General features: G+C 51.0%; 1 protein-coding gene across 1 annotated transcript in view; it reads right to left on the bottom strand.

Annotated features, from left to right (window-relative positions):
- EIF4G3 (eukaryotic translation initiation factor 4 gamma 3) overlaps window positions 1-14188 on the bottom strand; it is a 139925-nt gene that overhangs the window by 14587 nt on the left and 111150 nt on the right. Inside the window, exons 17-25 of the mRNA XM_086764370.1 lie at window positions 10259-10429; window positions 9081-9278; window positions 8233-8379; window positions 7721-7957; window positions 5236-5340; window positions 3826-3958; window positions 2997-3091; window positions 1295-1388; window positions 922-1039 (exon numbers count right to left, since the gene is read on the bottom strand). Coding sequence (XP_086620496.1) covers window positions 922-1039; window positions 1295-1388; window positions 2997-3091; window positions 3826-3958; window positions 5236-5340; window positions 7721-7957; window positions 8233-8379; window positions 9081-9278; window positions 10259-10429 — 1298 coding nt within the window. The remainder of the gene's footprint in view (window positions 1-921; window positions 1040-1294; window positions 1389-2996; window positions 3092-3825; window positions 3959-5235; window positions 5341-7720; window positions 7958-8232; window positions 8380-9080; window positions 9279-10258; window positions 10430-14188) is intronic.

The raw sequence follows: 14188 nt of genomic DNA, 5'->3' as shown, positions 1-14188 counted from the left end.
TTTTACTGTGAAATTGTACGAGCAGTGTGGGTTTTTTTACCCATTTATTGAAAACCAGCTTCTGAATAGTGAAGTCTACCAGCAGTGGTGACAAGGATCTGTCCTATTAATTACTGCATTAATGAGTAAGACGAGTGATGAAATGAGTAAGATTAAAATGATGCCAAAATGGAGTAATTCCCAGGTAAGGCAGAGTTTTAGGTGAAACGGGAGGAAAAACATCAGAGGGCCAATCCAAGAAAACAGTCTAGCAGCTGGTGTGTACTGGAAGGAAGAACCAGGGACATTTTAAATGAACTGTACATTTATAAACTCTGTCTGGAGTTAATAAATTATTAAGGATGAATACATGTTTCATGCTACAAGCTGGAGTGGCTGCAACGCCAATGAAATCAGGGGGTGCGAGAGCACTGTGCAGCCTCACGCACGCGTTGCGTGACGGGCAGGCTCGGTCACACCTCATGGGAAGAGCCAGGCACAGCCCGAGCGTTTTAAGAGCCTTGCTAAATTCCTGCAAGGTTTGAGGCACGTTTTTCTGGAGAAAGAAACCTACTGACCTGGCTGAATCCACAACCACTGAATCCAATCTGCACATTATTTATTACAAGATTTTATCTGAAGAGTTTTGAACCTGTTATGAACTACCAGCAAGCGTATCCTTTAGGTAAAGGGTGACTGAACAGTGGAAACGAAAACATTCACCGTAACGGCTTTAAAAATTCATACCACCCGTCTCTCCCATGATGTGATAAAAGATGCATGTGTTTTCAGTTAGCTCCAAGTACACAGGGCAGGGGAAAAAAACCCAGCCATTCCTGGAAACCCAACGAACCTCTTTCTGTGTGCCAGTAACTAGAGCAGCACGTGAAAAGCGCAGGCGTGCAGAGAACGGAAGGGAGATCGCCAGCGACGGCAGCTTACCTGGTTAAGGCCCTGCGAGAATCTAATTCTGAGGATGCGGATGAGGCAGATACAGATGAGACTGGAGGCTGCAGTGCAGAAAATCTGTTCAAACTAGTGGCACTTGATCGTAAGGAGTCTGGGAGATGGGAAAGACAACACAGAGAACAGCGACAACAAGGTCAGCAGCTGCTGACAGCTCGGCATCACGAAATCAGGTGAGCAACAGCTGTTTTTTGAAGCGCTGGGGAGAGACCTGGGACAGGGCTGGTTCTGCCCCGCTCCAACCCTGCTCGCCAGGCAGCCGCGCACACAGACGAGCACTCCCACCCGGATCCGCTCTCGGCGAGGACGGCTGCTGTCAGAGCAGAGGGTGAGGCCCGCCCCGACTTACCCAGCTCGCTTGCCTTCGCTCCTCCACTGCTGCCCTTCCCCCAGCTGCCCAGCTGGGCTTTAGGCACAAGCTGGATCTTCTCATCTATCGTGGGCTGTAAAACACACCAAGACACACCATCACGAGGGCAAATCGTAGATCTTAACTATAAATGGGGTATTTTTTGGCAACAATCCCTGTCTTGGGAATACCAAACGTGCTTTAACACCTTTTTGGAAGACAGAACCCTAGCTAAAACCAGAGGGTGCCAACAACCAAGGCCAGCACAAGCAGCCTCTTCCCAAGCGTCAGTGAAGCGCGTTCGCAACGCCAGGAGCTGCTTTTCTTTGGGAACTCTGAAGCGGAGCCAGGAGGGAAAAGCACAGTGTGTCAGCACTCGAGAGACGCTCAGTTTGTGATGGGTAAACTGTTCTGCTGCCCGCTCCACCTACCAGCCACGGCTTTGGGGGAACCTGCACGGCAACAAACAGAACTCAGAGGGGGAAGAACGACAACAGGTTGCTGAATTTGGTGGGAAAAAGTAGTGTCTGACAAGAGACCACTGATTTTGTAACACCCAGTAGGTGAATTTATCGACAAGGAGGCTGTGACCCCGCAGATCTCTCTGTACGAGCTCCTCTCTGCTCCCGACAGTGTGGCCGCTGCGGAGCTCGCTGTTTGTACTGCGTTTGTACTGAACGGGGCAGAAGGCTTTTCCCAGATGAGCCCAGACAAAAGCTGGCTGAATCCCTCCTGCTAATTAAGTTTTAGAGTCTGTTTTGTGACTTTCACATAGAACAAACTGAGCTTGACCAGCACAAGGGCTGCAGTCGATCCAGGTTCTGCTTCACAGCTCTCCAAGCATCCAGGCACTGAGAGCAAAATTCAAGGAGAGTGACATTAACTGGGACAAGGGAATTTCTAGGAAACAGTCGGATGTATGTGAAAGACCGAGTTCTCCTCGGCAAGAAATCCCAAAGCTGTTCTGAAGACCATAAAAAAAGGAGAATTCTCCAAGCTTGCCTAACCTAAAGCCTCAGATAAATGTCCCAAAACCACCACTTCAACCGTGAAATAACAGGCAGACGCTGGTCTGGAGGAGGGGTGCGGAAGTTTAACACATACTGAGGGATGCAACTGCACCACACAGAACTCCAGAAACACTGGAAAAGTGGACACGGCTCTCCTCGTATGACTTGAACCTTTCAAGCCCGCAGTGCCGCCATCTGTGACATGTCAGGAACATTTTGTTTTCAGATGGAACGTGGCATCCTCATTCTACTAAGCAGTGCCAGAATGGGGTCTTGAGAACCGGAGGCAGCAAAGGATTTCCATCAGACAAGTGTGCGATGCCTTCTGTAAGAGCCGTGGGACGGGCTGCACCATCACAAGACACCCCAACTCACTCTCTACCATCATTTAATAAAACAGAGATTTTTCCAACCTACAGAACTTCTGGGTCACTAAAAGGACACTAAGAACCTGAGAAAAAAGTGTAGACGTACTCCCTTCCCTCAGAACAAGCAAAACAGAAATATTTGGAATACAACAGTCTTCCTTTGTGCGTTACTTATGCACAGTGCTACCTCTGGGGATTTGAAATGTCCCAAACCCCAAGTTTTGACCTGTAAACACCGTAACAGTCCTTCCTGGACAGACAGATACAATAAGGAGAGACCGCAGCTTTTCTGTTGCTCTGAATGACTCTCATGCCGGCACCTACCTTGGTGATTTTAAGGAACTTGGTGGGGTCCAGCACTCTGCTGTTCTTTGCCCCCTGCACAGTGTTCCAACCGCCTTCATCGACCCGCTGGACACCTGCCAGAGGAGAAACAGCCGCCCTTAGCTCAGCCCTGATGCCCCAGCGGCACCCCGGGAGAACGCAGGCGACCCTCTCCAAGTTCCACAGGAGGAGGAAAAGAAGACGGCACGTTTCTGCTAAGCTTCAGCACAATTCTGTGCAGAAATCACATATTTCGCAGTGTTTCCTCAGTCTAAGAGGACTTAACCAGCTTGCCCGACTTTATTATTATAAAGCAGCCTGGGCATAAGAGATCTGGCTATTTTCCAGGGCTGGTTTTGGTAGTGATTCCTCCCAGTTCCATTTCTCAGCGCGTATTCTCTCTCAGGCTGAGTTAACACCCCACGACTGCAACAGCTGGAGATAACACGGTCACTCGCGAAACCAGGTGCTGCTCTCGGCATCAGGTGCCGCTGAGGGCAAGAACGGAGGCAAATCTGACTCCTACGCAGTAACGCGCTATAACAGATTTCTGGCAGCCTGTCACAAAATCAAAAGATGGTTTCTGCGAATGTGAAACTTCAGCACCATTGGCCTGCGATTGCTTATTTTTACCCAAGGGATCTGGCCCCGAAAAATCCACGCAGCCAATCCATGGCAAGCCTGCTCCTTCTCCAGCCTCAGCCACAACCAGGCCCCTGCTCCCTTCGCTCGTTACCCCCAGGGAAAAACCAGACTTTTTCCTTTTATGTGGGATTCTTACTGCAGCCTCCAGATGTGAAACGAGCAGCCAGCTTGGCTTTTACTGTACCTGGTCTCCTCTTCTCTTTAGTCATGAGTTGTTGGACCTTCCTCTGTTCTTCTTGCTCTTCGATCTTGGCTTCTTTATGAATCTGCTCGATGGTCTTCGGGCCCTGGTCTGCTCTCCGTGACACCCAGTTGCACTAGGAAAGAAACAAACACGTGCTCAGAGATACCTCAAGGGGAGCGTGGTTATTATGAACGCCACGAATAAGGCCTCCTCCTCCCACTCTTGTAATGTCTTAGGGGGGCTGTGTCCTGAGAAAGCAGGGAAGGTTTTGTGGAGCTGGGTCACGCTGCAGACACAGTTATCCCAGCACCACCGGTCAGAGCTGTGTACTTTGGTACAGGTTTTGGTGGAGAATGGAGGCTGCGGTGAAGATCTGACTTTGGAGCGGGATGACTGAATTCAAGACGTTTTAACCTGTAGCATCTTGCACATCTGCAGCTGTGCAGTCTTTCTAGGTTCAGAGGGAAGAGAGGACTAGAGGGAGGCTGCTGTCACTCTCTGTCTGTTTATTACTGACAGTCTTCATCAGAGCCCTTCCTCCAAGCTTGAGGGAAAAAACGTAACCCTGAAAACAAAGCAGCAAGAAGTGACCGCATTTTATCTGGAGATGGTGCTCTGCCACTCCAGGGACTGTGAGGGCTGAGACAGGAATCCTGCAGAGGGAGGTGGAGCCGTCTCTCCACAAAACATTTCCACTGCTTGATGTGTCTATCCAGCCACACACCGCACCGATCCATCCATCCCCAAAATAACCAGACTGTCTCTTGATCTTGACCTCATCACAACTTTTGGGGTAATGTCTTTGTGTGCCCTGCAGTCAAAGTGGTGACGTCAGCCTCCACAAACCCCAAACTGGCTTCAAACCAGCTATTTGAGGTACGAGTAAAACCCGCTCAGGACTGCAGTCACGCGCTGTCCTGAGCCCAGCGTGGGGTGGGCACCACAGAGCACCTGGGTCCCATCAGCACCAGTAAGCGCTGGCAGGAAACAGTGACACCCAGAGCGCGTGGAAACCGAGACAGCCGAGCAGCCTGACTGACACAGACCAGCACAGGGATGCTGTGGGGAAAACCACCCAAAATCCCCGCTGTGAAAAGAGCTCAGGGGTGTCTGCTGCAGCGGGGCTAGAGCAGTGTCACCAGCAGCTGCTGTGGGCGCACACCTAACATTAGGCAGAACCAAAACACCTGACACAGTGGTTCACCTCTCTACCAACCCTGGCCTTCATTAAGGCAAAACTGAGAGACTTCTTGTCTTTAGACAGCCAGGATTCTGGGATAAGAGGCATAGATCTCCCCCTCACACTCCACTTCTGCTGTGAATACTGTAAATCCCCGCTCGTACACGAGAGCTCTCTGTCCCGGACGTTAATGGGAACACGCTCGTTTACTTACATGAGTCGGTACCTACCAGCCTTAGGTCTATGACATCCTGAAGCATGAACCGAATCCTGGAAGATGTTTTCCTCTCCTTCACAATCTTCTCCATCTGATTAAAATACTGATCCATGCGAGGCTACACGAGAGGAACACTGTCATCAACAACGCGTTGTGGAAGAAAATGAAAACACTCCCGCGGGCGGGGAGTCGGTGGGTTCTGCCTTACAGCGTTTCCGTGCCAGAAGCACATCTGGGGACCCCGCGCCGCTCCCCGGAGACGCGCGTGTCGGGTCTCCTGCGCTCCCCCAGGCTGGATCGGGGTGTGCGCAGAGCAGGAAACGAGGCACCCCCTTTGTTCAGCACACGCTTTCTCTGCGTGTTTAATTACTCAAATAATCTACACCCTCTGCACGTACACAATAAACGTGCCATCCATCAAAAAAAAAAAAAAATCAACGTGGTTTTTTTTCACAGCACAGCTAAGCTGGTCTGCTGGCTAACTGCCACCAGAAAGGGGAGTCCTGCTCTGCCTCTGAGCTCCTCCTTTCCACCTCAGCCCAGCAAAAACTGGCTCAGGAAACTTAACGGGTGCAAAACTGACCCTGCAAACAGCATTTTGGTGCTTTACCTCCCAAACTGTCTCAGGCAAGAGAAGTGGGGGCAGCAGCACTGCTGCTCTCAGCAGGAAGCTGTCGAACAGGCTTAGCCGTGGGACGAAATCCCCCAAGCTCCTTTTCATCCAAAAAGCAGCAATGGGATGGCATCCAAACCAGTTTGCACTAAGACACGAAATGGTATCATTCCAGAGGCCCCCGTCAGGTCCCAATCTGACCTGCCAGGCTCCAGAAAGCCTTTTTCCCCAAAATGGGGGCTCTTGCTGTTGTAAACAAGAAGTTTCAGGGCAATTTTATAAAATGTTTCCCACTCCCTTCACTAAAAACTAGGTGAACCCTTTCCCTTATACTTAAATAAATAAGAAAAACCCTATTAAAATTGGGTTCTGGCCTTGCCTTGGAAAGTTTCAGGTCAGAGCAAATGTTTCCGAAGCTAGGAATGACGGGGAAAATATTTAAAATGGACTTTGTCCAGAAGCTGTAATTATAACCACCACTAACACTCCAGCTTCAATAAAAATGCGTAATCAAACACCTACCCATTAATAGAAATTAAATAAAGGATTCTCACTCAATCTGGACAGAAATAACAAATCACAAGGACAGAACACGGGCAGCCTCCCACAGCGGGAACGCGGCATCTGCAACCATCCCCTGCCGCGCGCAGGCTCCGCGCTACGCGCTGCCACGGCTCGGGGCCGCAGAGCCAGGCAGTGCCCCAAACCGCCGCCTTCACAGCGTTTCCACGCCCGCAAAGACCCAAGCAGCAGCCGGGACTCATCCGGCACGACCTCAGCTACTGCTTCGAAGTCGGATTGTTTTCTTCCCAAAGCACATGGAGAAATTTCATCTCGGCCTCCGGCCCTTTCAAAGCCGCGTCGCCAGGCCGCGGCGTTAACGCGCTGGGTGTTCAGCCTGGGGGAGCAGAGGTCAGCGCTCCACAAACCATTTAGGAAACCGTTTCCCTGGAAGGATCAGGCCGGACCCACCGTGATCCCTGCGCTCCAGCGCGCTGCGAGGGAACTCCCTTCCCCGAGCAGCTGAAAACCATTAGCTCAGTTTGTTTCCAGAGCTGAGTCCCACTGATTTCTGGCAAAACCTTCGAATGCTTTTTCATCCCAAGCCTGGCTTTTGGGAAGGAGAAGCGGATTGTCTGTGCCAAGAGAAGCTCGTCGAATGCGCAATGCTCCATATACATTTGTTGGAAAATCGGGAGGAGGAGCAGGGAGTGCTGCGGTTGCAAAACAGCTGCCTCGTTCCAGCACAGCTGGAGACGATGATGACACAAAATAAACACAACCACGAAGGTTCAGGTGGGGGTTTAGGCCACTTAATGAGGGTTTTTTTTTTTAGGTTTAACCCAAACAACACATTAAATGGTAGATTTCGTAGGTAACACCAACCTTCAACGGCAAAGAAACAACTCTAAGTATTAATGTTTTGGAAACTGCAAGATAAGAGGTACATTCTAGTGGAAAAAGTGAATGTTGAGGATTTCTGGACTGTGTGTTTGGATTAAATATTTGGAAACAACTAACAGCTGGAGAACTCCGTTGAAAACGATACAGAATCTATTACAGACTAGGGGGCGAGGCCAGGTCATGACGAAACATCCACAGAACAGTGGATCATTTCCTCATGCCACACAGAAATTCCTGAAGAAAAATAGAATCATAGAATCATAGAACGGTTAGGGTCGGAAGGGACCTTCAAAGGTCATCTAGTCCAACCCCCCTGCAAGGAGCAGGGACATCCCTGACTAGACCAGGTTGCTCAGAGCCCCGGCCAACCTGGCCTTGAATGTTTCCAGGGATGGGGCCTCCACCTCCTCAAAGCCACCCCACACTCATTTTTCCCTCCCTGCCCAGAAAGCCTCATCCCTCACTCCCGCTCCTGCCCTACCTTTGCCTTCTCAAAGTCCAGGTCCTTGCCAATGGTAGTGAGCAGGCGGCAAAGGCACTCGAGGGACTCTTCATCGTGGTTCTTCAGCAGTTTTACCACGCAGTCATGCATGATTGCCTCCGTCAGCATTTTTAATTTGAAAAGCTCGCCAATGAATTTTATATTCCCGATGGATCTCCGTCGGGCTTTGTCCTTGGCCTCTTCCAGCTCGTCATGGAGCCGCGTCTTCTCCTCCGGCTGTAGAACAGAAAAACACATGTTCAGAGAGCTCTTCAAAAGATCCAGTTTTATGCCTGTAGTTGCTGTTGTCCCTGTTTACTCTCTTTCTCTTAAAAACACAAAAAGAGGCTGGTATAAACCTGCTAATCAAGGCAAATATTTTTTATTACACTCAGCCACAGTGACAGAATGAAACTCTCAACTCCAAAATTCCCCCCAAGTCGACTGCCGTCTTCAAAAGACATCATTTTCAGAGGGAGCCCTGAGAATTTATGGGGAAAAATACCACTTACAGTGGTGGCAGCTTCAAGCTCTTTCTGCTTCTTTTCAAAGACGTCGTCATCAGCCTTGTCCTTTTCAAATTCCTTCTGGCAGCGATTTAACAGCAACTTGCGGAAATTTACTGTGCTCCCAGGTTTGTCTGCCATGGGCACTTTCAGCTGTAGGAGAGAAGAAAAACATCAGCAGAAATACAGCTAAACCCTACGTACGAGCGAGGTTCCCTGTACGCCATCCATGACATTTTATTACCCACTTCATTTTCAGCAGCGCAAGCCTGAGAGGCTGTGACAGTTGGGCATCACGTCACAATTGCCAGCGGAGTTTTACATTTCACACGTGAAGTCACACTCAAAACTTGGCTGCCACCACCTCTGCCCGCAAACAGATGACATTTCCATTCACAGGGCCCTTTAAAAAGCCGCACCGCTAAAAACCGCTCTTGTTACGTGCTGAAGGCTCTGGCGCCGTGCTCCTCCGTTGCACCTCACGAAGGTTTGGGGGAGAGGTGGTTATTTTGTTCCAAATCCACCCCCTGAAAACCAGCAGGGCTGCCTTGGGATCCCCTTCGAAACGGGAGAGAAACCAAACTCTCCCAACGTGACTCATTGCATTTTGCGACTGGGCAGAGCGAAGCGTCCTTAACTCCAAGCACCACACCACCCCCAAAGCCCTCTGCCTGCAGGCTCGGCCAACCAACGTAGAAGAAATCCATCATGTAAATTATTCTTCTTTACATCTGGAAACTAACACTTAACTCTGCTCTTGCCACGTTTGTATTACTGCCATCGGTTCACGGGGATAACGTGCAGAACACTCATGTGCGCAGAGGAATTTCCCATCTCCCTTTGGCGGCTCTTACCGTTACAAGACACCTGCACATGTTGGCATATGCCACCGAGAAGCTGGGTTCATCAATAGCCTTCTCAAAGACCAGGTCGATGACTCCTTTCAGCCTCTCCTCCGTATCTACCGTCAGGTCTGTCACCTGCTTCATCAGCTGGTTGAACATCTGGGGCGTCAGCTTGTTCAAGATGCTTCGTACCTTGCGGAACAGCTCCTGAACGACAGAAAAACCATACGTCTAAGCACTAATCGAGCAGGCGGCTTTCAGGAACGAACTTAAAGGAGAACAGAGAAGACGTCCTTTAGGAACTTCTAGGAAGCTGAGTGACACACAGACACACACGTGTGCACAGCCCAGCTCCAGCTCTAACTCAGCAACCGCCTACCACAGACCAGCGTCGTGGGGCAGGATTTTTGAAAATGCCCAAGTGCTTTTTCCGAGTGCGACAGAGGCACAAAGTCCTTGCTGCCACCCAACTGAAATATTCTTCTCGATATCAATTTAGCCACGAGATATAAATTAACGGGGAGTGGCTGCCTTCTCCCTCAAGTAGAGGTCATCAACTTCTATATTTACTTTAAGACACTTTTTTTTTTCTATCCAGAATGATAATTAAGTCAACAACACTGCTGCTGGCCCCGAGAACAGAATTCCAGTGTCCTTCAAAACTGTCCCAACTTATTCTACAAATTACAAGTTTGACCACCAGGCAAACACCTCCACCCAGAGCAGCTGCCCCAGGACACACAGAGAATGTTTCAGAGACGGCGTTGTTGGGCTGGGCAGGGCGAACGGAGGGAACCTCACAGAGGAACCTCAGTCTTGCTGAGGTCCAGGGCAGAAACAGTCTAAAAGGGGATGAAAAGCAAGTTCTGTGCTGGAAGTTTGAGGTTGTTTGCTTTAGAATGGAGACAGAAATATTCTAGTAAACTAGGAATAGAAAAGCAGTCCTGGAGGAGAGGCGGTAGGTTGTCTGGTGTGCCCTGTTTAGACTCGCTTCATACACAGGAACGCCACTTAAACCCCAGGTCAAGAATAAACACATGGAAAAAAAAAATCAATCAAGGTAGGGAAAGCTGTGATTCAAACTGGAGTTCACTGCCCTTTTGTGCTGTCTTACACAATGGCAAAGGCCGGTCACCATCCTCCTGTTACTGACTGCCGCACTCAGAGGCGCGCGCTAACGCTCTCACCTGGGTTTTGACATTTTCCGGGTCCTCAGTTTGGTTTTCTCTCTTCAGGCTTGGCTTCCAGGCATTCTCTGCCTTCTTCAGGTGGACGTCCTCCTTCACACACACAGTGATGATCTTCCTGGGCTCTCTCCTCTGGCCTGGCTGAGATCTCCTCGGTCCAACATTCAACAACTAGGACAAAAACATTCCTTGTTATATCCCCTTTTAAACTCGCAGCTCGACAAAACACTCCAGGGCGCACGCCAACATCGCCAACCAGCAACTCATCCCAGGGCTGTGAGGACTCCCTCCGACCCGAGACGGCGGCCAGGCTGGTCGGAGGGAACACGAAGACACCAAACACGATTCTCTCGGGCACAGATACAGGATGACCACCGGCTGTGCGCATCGGTGATGCTCCGGATGCTGCGTAAGCGCTGCAGAACCGAACTCGACTGACCAAACGCCCTCTTGAAAGCCAGAAATCACGTAACTGCAGCACCACAGCTAAGGTGATTTAAGGATTAAACAAGTCCTTACAGGTGTACTTCAAACGTGCCATCCCAAGCAATTGGGCAACGATAAATTAGCAGCTCTGCCAGTTAAGTTTTACTGGAGGTTGCTTCAAACAGAGCCATTTTAAAACAGGAATTCTACAAAACGCATGGAACGGAGCGCCAGCGCTGCTCCTGCACTGCAGAAACACGACGCCTCACACACGCGGGTCACACTCTTTGTAGCTTCACAGAGGGAGAAAGGGAAGCGCGGTGCTTTGAAACAGCATCCAGCGTTTCTCTGCAGTCCCGTCTTAACACGATGCTCCTCCTGGTCCAGCCAGTGCCAAAACTGGGGAGCTGCTCACCAGCTGGACAAGCGGTAGGGCACAAGACACCCCCAAACTGCCTCCTCATCACCTGGCAGCTTCTGATTAAGGATAAAGCTATCAAGTGTTATCGGGAGGTTACTGCTCCCCTGCGCTCATTCATATTTCTGAACTCATTTATTAGAAATGTCCAACCCCAATGTAAAAATCAGGGCAGCAACAGAACTCCGTTATCAAACCCGTTACTTTCCACAGCAGTAATTAATTTCTTCAGTGGGCAGCAGGCAATCTCCACATGAAGGATGGGCCATCTAAACACTTCTTTGTTCAACAAAGGGATTCAACAGGCATCAGAGAGGCAAAACCACCGCAGTTACCCAGGCAGCTGCGCTGAATCCAGGAGGAGGGGCTCTCCGCTGGTGCCCCTCACGCCACGTATCAGCCCCAAACCCACCTTTGCGCAACTAAAAATAAAATCCTCAAAGGCAGGAGCTCGTACCTGCAACTTGAACCGCTTGGCTTTGACAATCGAAATATGTGCTGCTGATGAATGCAAACGAACGCAACCACCGCCACCGCTGGAGCTCTCTTAGGAGCTTTGTTATGTGATAACAGCAACAGAATAAAACATTGTCAGAAGACAACGACCTCATGCCGTGACGTGCTTCACACGCCAGGCGACGTACGGAAGAGGGCTACGCGGCACAGCGCGTTGGCGTGCTGCCCCACCGCCTGCGAAGGCTTGCGTTCAGATCCCACTGGCGCGCACAGAAATAACCCCTCGGACTCATCCAAACCTTTCTGGGCACACGCCGTAATTGTAACGCAACCGTTGACTGCTCCGGGGAAATCAACAGCGCAAGGAGCCAGTGAGGACGGGGAGCTCTGACGATGCTTTGGTGTGTTTGACGCCTGCCTACAAGCGTTGTCAAACCCTCGCTACGACCCCTCTCCGCTCCCACCCAGAGCCCTCGATTGACACCGGCGTGACGCAGCGAAGTCTGCATCGAGACATCCACCTCTGGTTTTACGCAATCTCACACAATTTCGCTGCCCAGGTTCTGACCACGTTGCAAAAGAAGAAACTTCCCTCCAGCTGCAAAACCAGACAATGACGCAACAGAAAACCTCCTGGTTTCAGCCACGCGCACAAGACCCCATCGCACCCCTCCTTGCCCACGGAAAGCCTGGCAACCAGGGCCAGACTGGCAGCGTGCCCTGAAAATCAAAGTGTGCGGGCTCATTTCCCCCAGGAACACGGGCGAAGCCGACGGAGGTAACCTGTGGCCGCTCCGTCTCTCTTGTGCAGGTCGCTCTGGTCTGGAGGAGCTTCCAACCGCAGCCGGGCCGGAACGGCGAGGACAGAGCCGCAGAAGCACGGCGCTGCCTTGGGAACGGGTCCATGCCAAACTGAAGCGTTGGCTTTCGGAGCAAATGCGTCTCCCTGGAGCTGGTGACATCTCCCTCGAACACCTGATGGGTGCACGCACCGCTCTCGCGTCTCCCGAATATCAGCGCGTTACACGTCACAGCCGTGCTGCCTCCAAGACCAGAGCTTAAGGGCACGAACAGAACAACGGCTTTCTTTAAGATGGCGTTGTTTTAATATCTGTGAATAAACTTGGTTCCAGCTGCTTGATTAGGCTTTAAAAACAGCAAACAGAAGCCGCCCTTGAATGTGTAATAAAATAATACACGGATCAAACTTTTAACAGAAAAAACCTGGGGATTTTTGGTTCCAGATTTACAAAGCGGTACGTTAAAGAGGCGCCCGAGGTCACGCCTGGCCTCCTTTCCGTAACCCAGTCCAAGTAAATAATACAGATGCTGCAGCACCTGCAGTTACAGCGCTACAGCTCGTGCTGAAATAATGTTTTCCAGGGAAGGCATGGAGAAGTGCTTCCCAGATGTGCCCACGTTAACCCGCAGCACTTGTCTTCTGGACGAAGAGAGGGGAAAGAAGGAAAGCAGAAAGGAACAGGGAGAAGGCTCCCGCAGAGGAGTCAAAACGCGCAGCAGCCTGGTGCTCTCCCTCACGACTCGCCCCTGCTCTTAGGACACAGCCCAAATGTTTTAAAAGACATCCAAGAAATTAAAGAACTGTTTCTCCCTCTACAACAGCCTTCACGCGCGGAAGGCGGAATTGCGCTCAGACGCCAGGAGCGGCCCTGCCTTCCAGGGAAGCACACGAACCGACGCGACTCGAGTTTCCGTCACCTCTCGGGAAGGAAAGCAGCAGCCACGTCCTGCCTCGGCGCCGGGACGGACCGGCCCTCTCCAGCCCCATCTCCCAGTGTCCGCACCTCACTCCTCGCTGCTCCCATCTAACCTCCTGCCCCGTGTTCAGCAGCCGTATGTTGGTCCTGCGCAGCCACACCCCTCACGCTGGCTGCGGCGACGTTTGTTAGCTCTACGAACAGTCATACAACACGTTCAAGCGAGAAGAAGGAAATGAAGAGAAAAAGCCAAGGATGCAAAACAAAAGACTCTCAACGTGCCGGAAGCTTGTTAGCGCTGAGCTGCCGGCCGTTATTTCGAGGGCGAGGAAGCGCAGGGGGTTCAATGGTTCATGGGCATGGCCTGAGCGGGGGTGGAATGACCGAGCGGACAGCCAGCGCACGCGCAGGTTCTCGCCATGCTTTACGAGAGGATAACGTCGGATTCTGCTGGGGCTGAAAACCCTCTCATCCTACAGCCACCGACATCGCAGGACGGCGGGGCTCGTCAGGCACCGCTGCCCTCCAACCCTCCTCGGGAAAACCGCAAAGAAAGGCTCCACTCTGCAAAGGCGCAAATGTCAGATGTATGTTATGTGCTGAATGCTCCAATGAACGGGGTAAGCGGGACTTACCTTTTCTCCCCCTTTCCACAGGTCTGCAAAGTGCAGACCCCTCGCGGGTCCCGCTCAGGCCAACGTCCCAGCATGCCCTCAGCTGGTGATGTCCCACCCACCACTGAAGACTGCCTAGAGGGGTACAATGCAAGTCTTGTTTCGTTTTTTTTTTTTTTTTGTTTTTAAACAACATTGCACCTTTTTGTAAAGTTTTCTGCCAGTCGTTCTTTTATCAACAGTGGGCGTTAGGGAAAAAGACAACTCTACAAAAAGGTGCAAAGACTGGGGAGAGGGG

The sequence above is a fragment of the Chlamydotis macqueenii genome, chromosome 21 (genome assembly GCF_036417535.1).
Source record: "Chlamydotis macqueenii isolate bChlMac1 chromosome 21, bChlMac1.mat, whole genome shotgun sequence".
Lineage (NCBI taxonomy): Eukaryota > Metazoa > Chordata > Aves > Otidiformes > Otididae > Chlamydotis > Chlamydotis macqueenii.
This window is presented reverse-complemented; position numbering and strand designations above follow the sequence as displayed.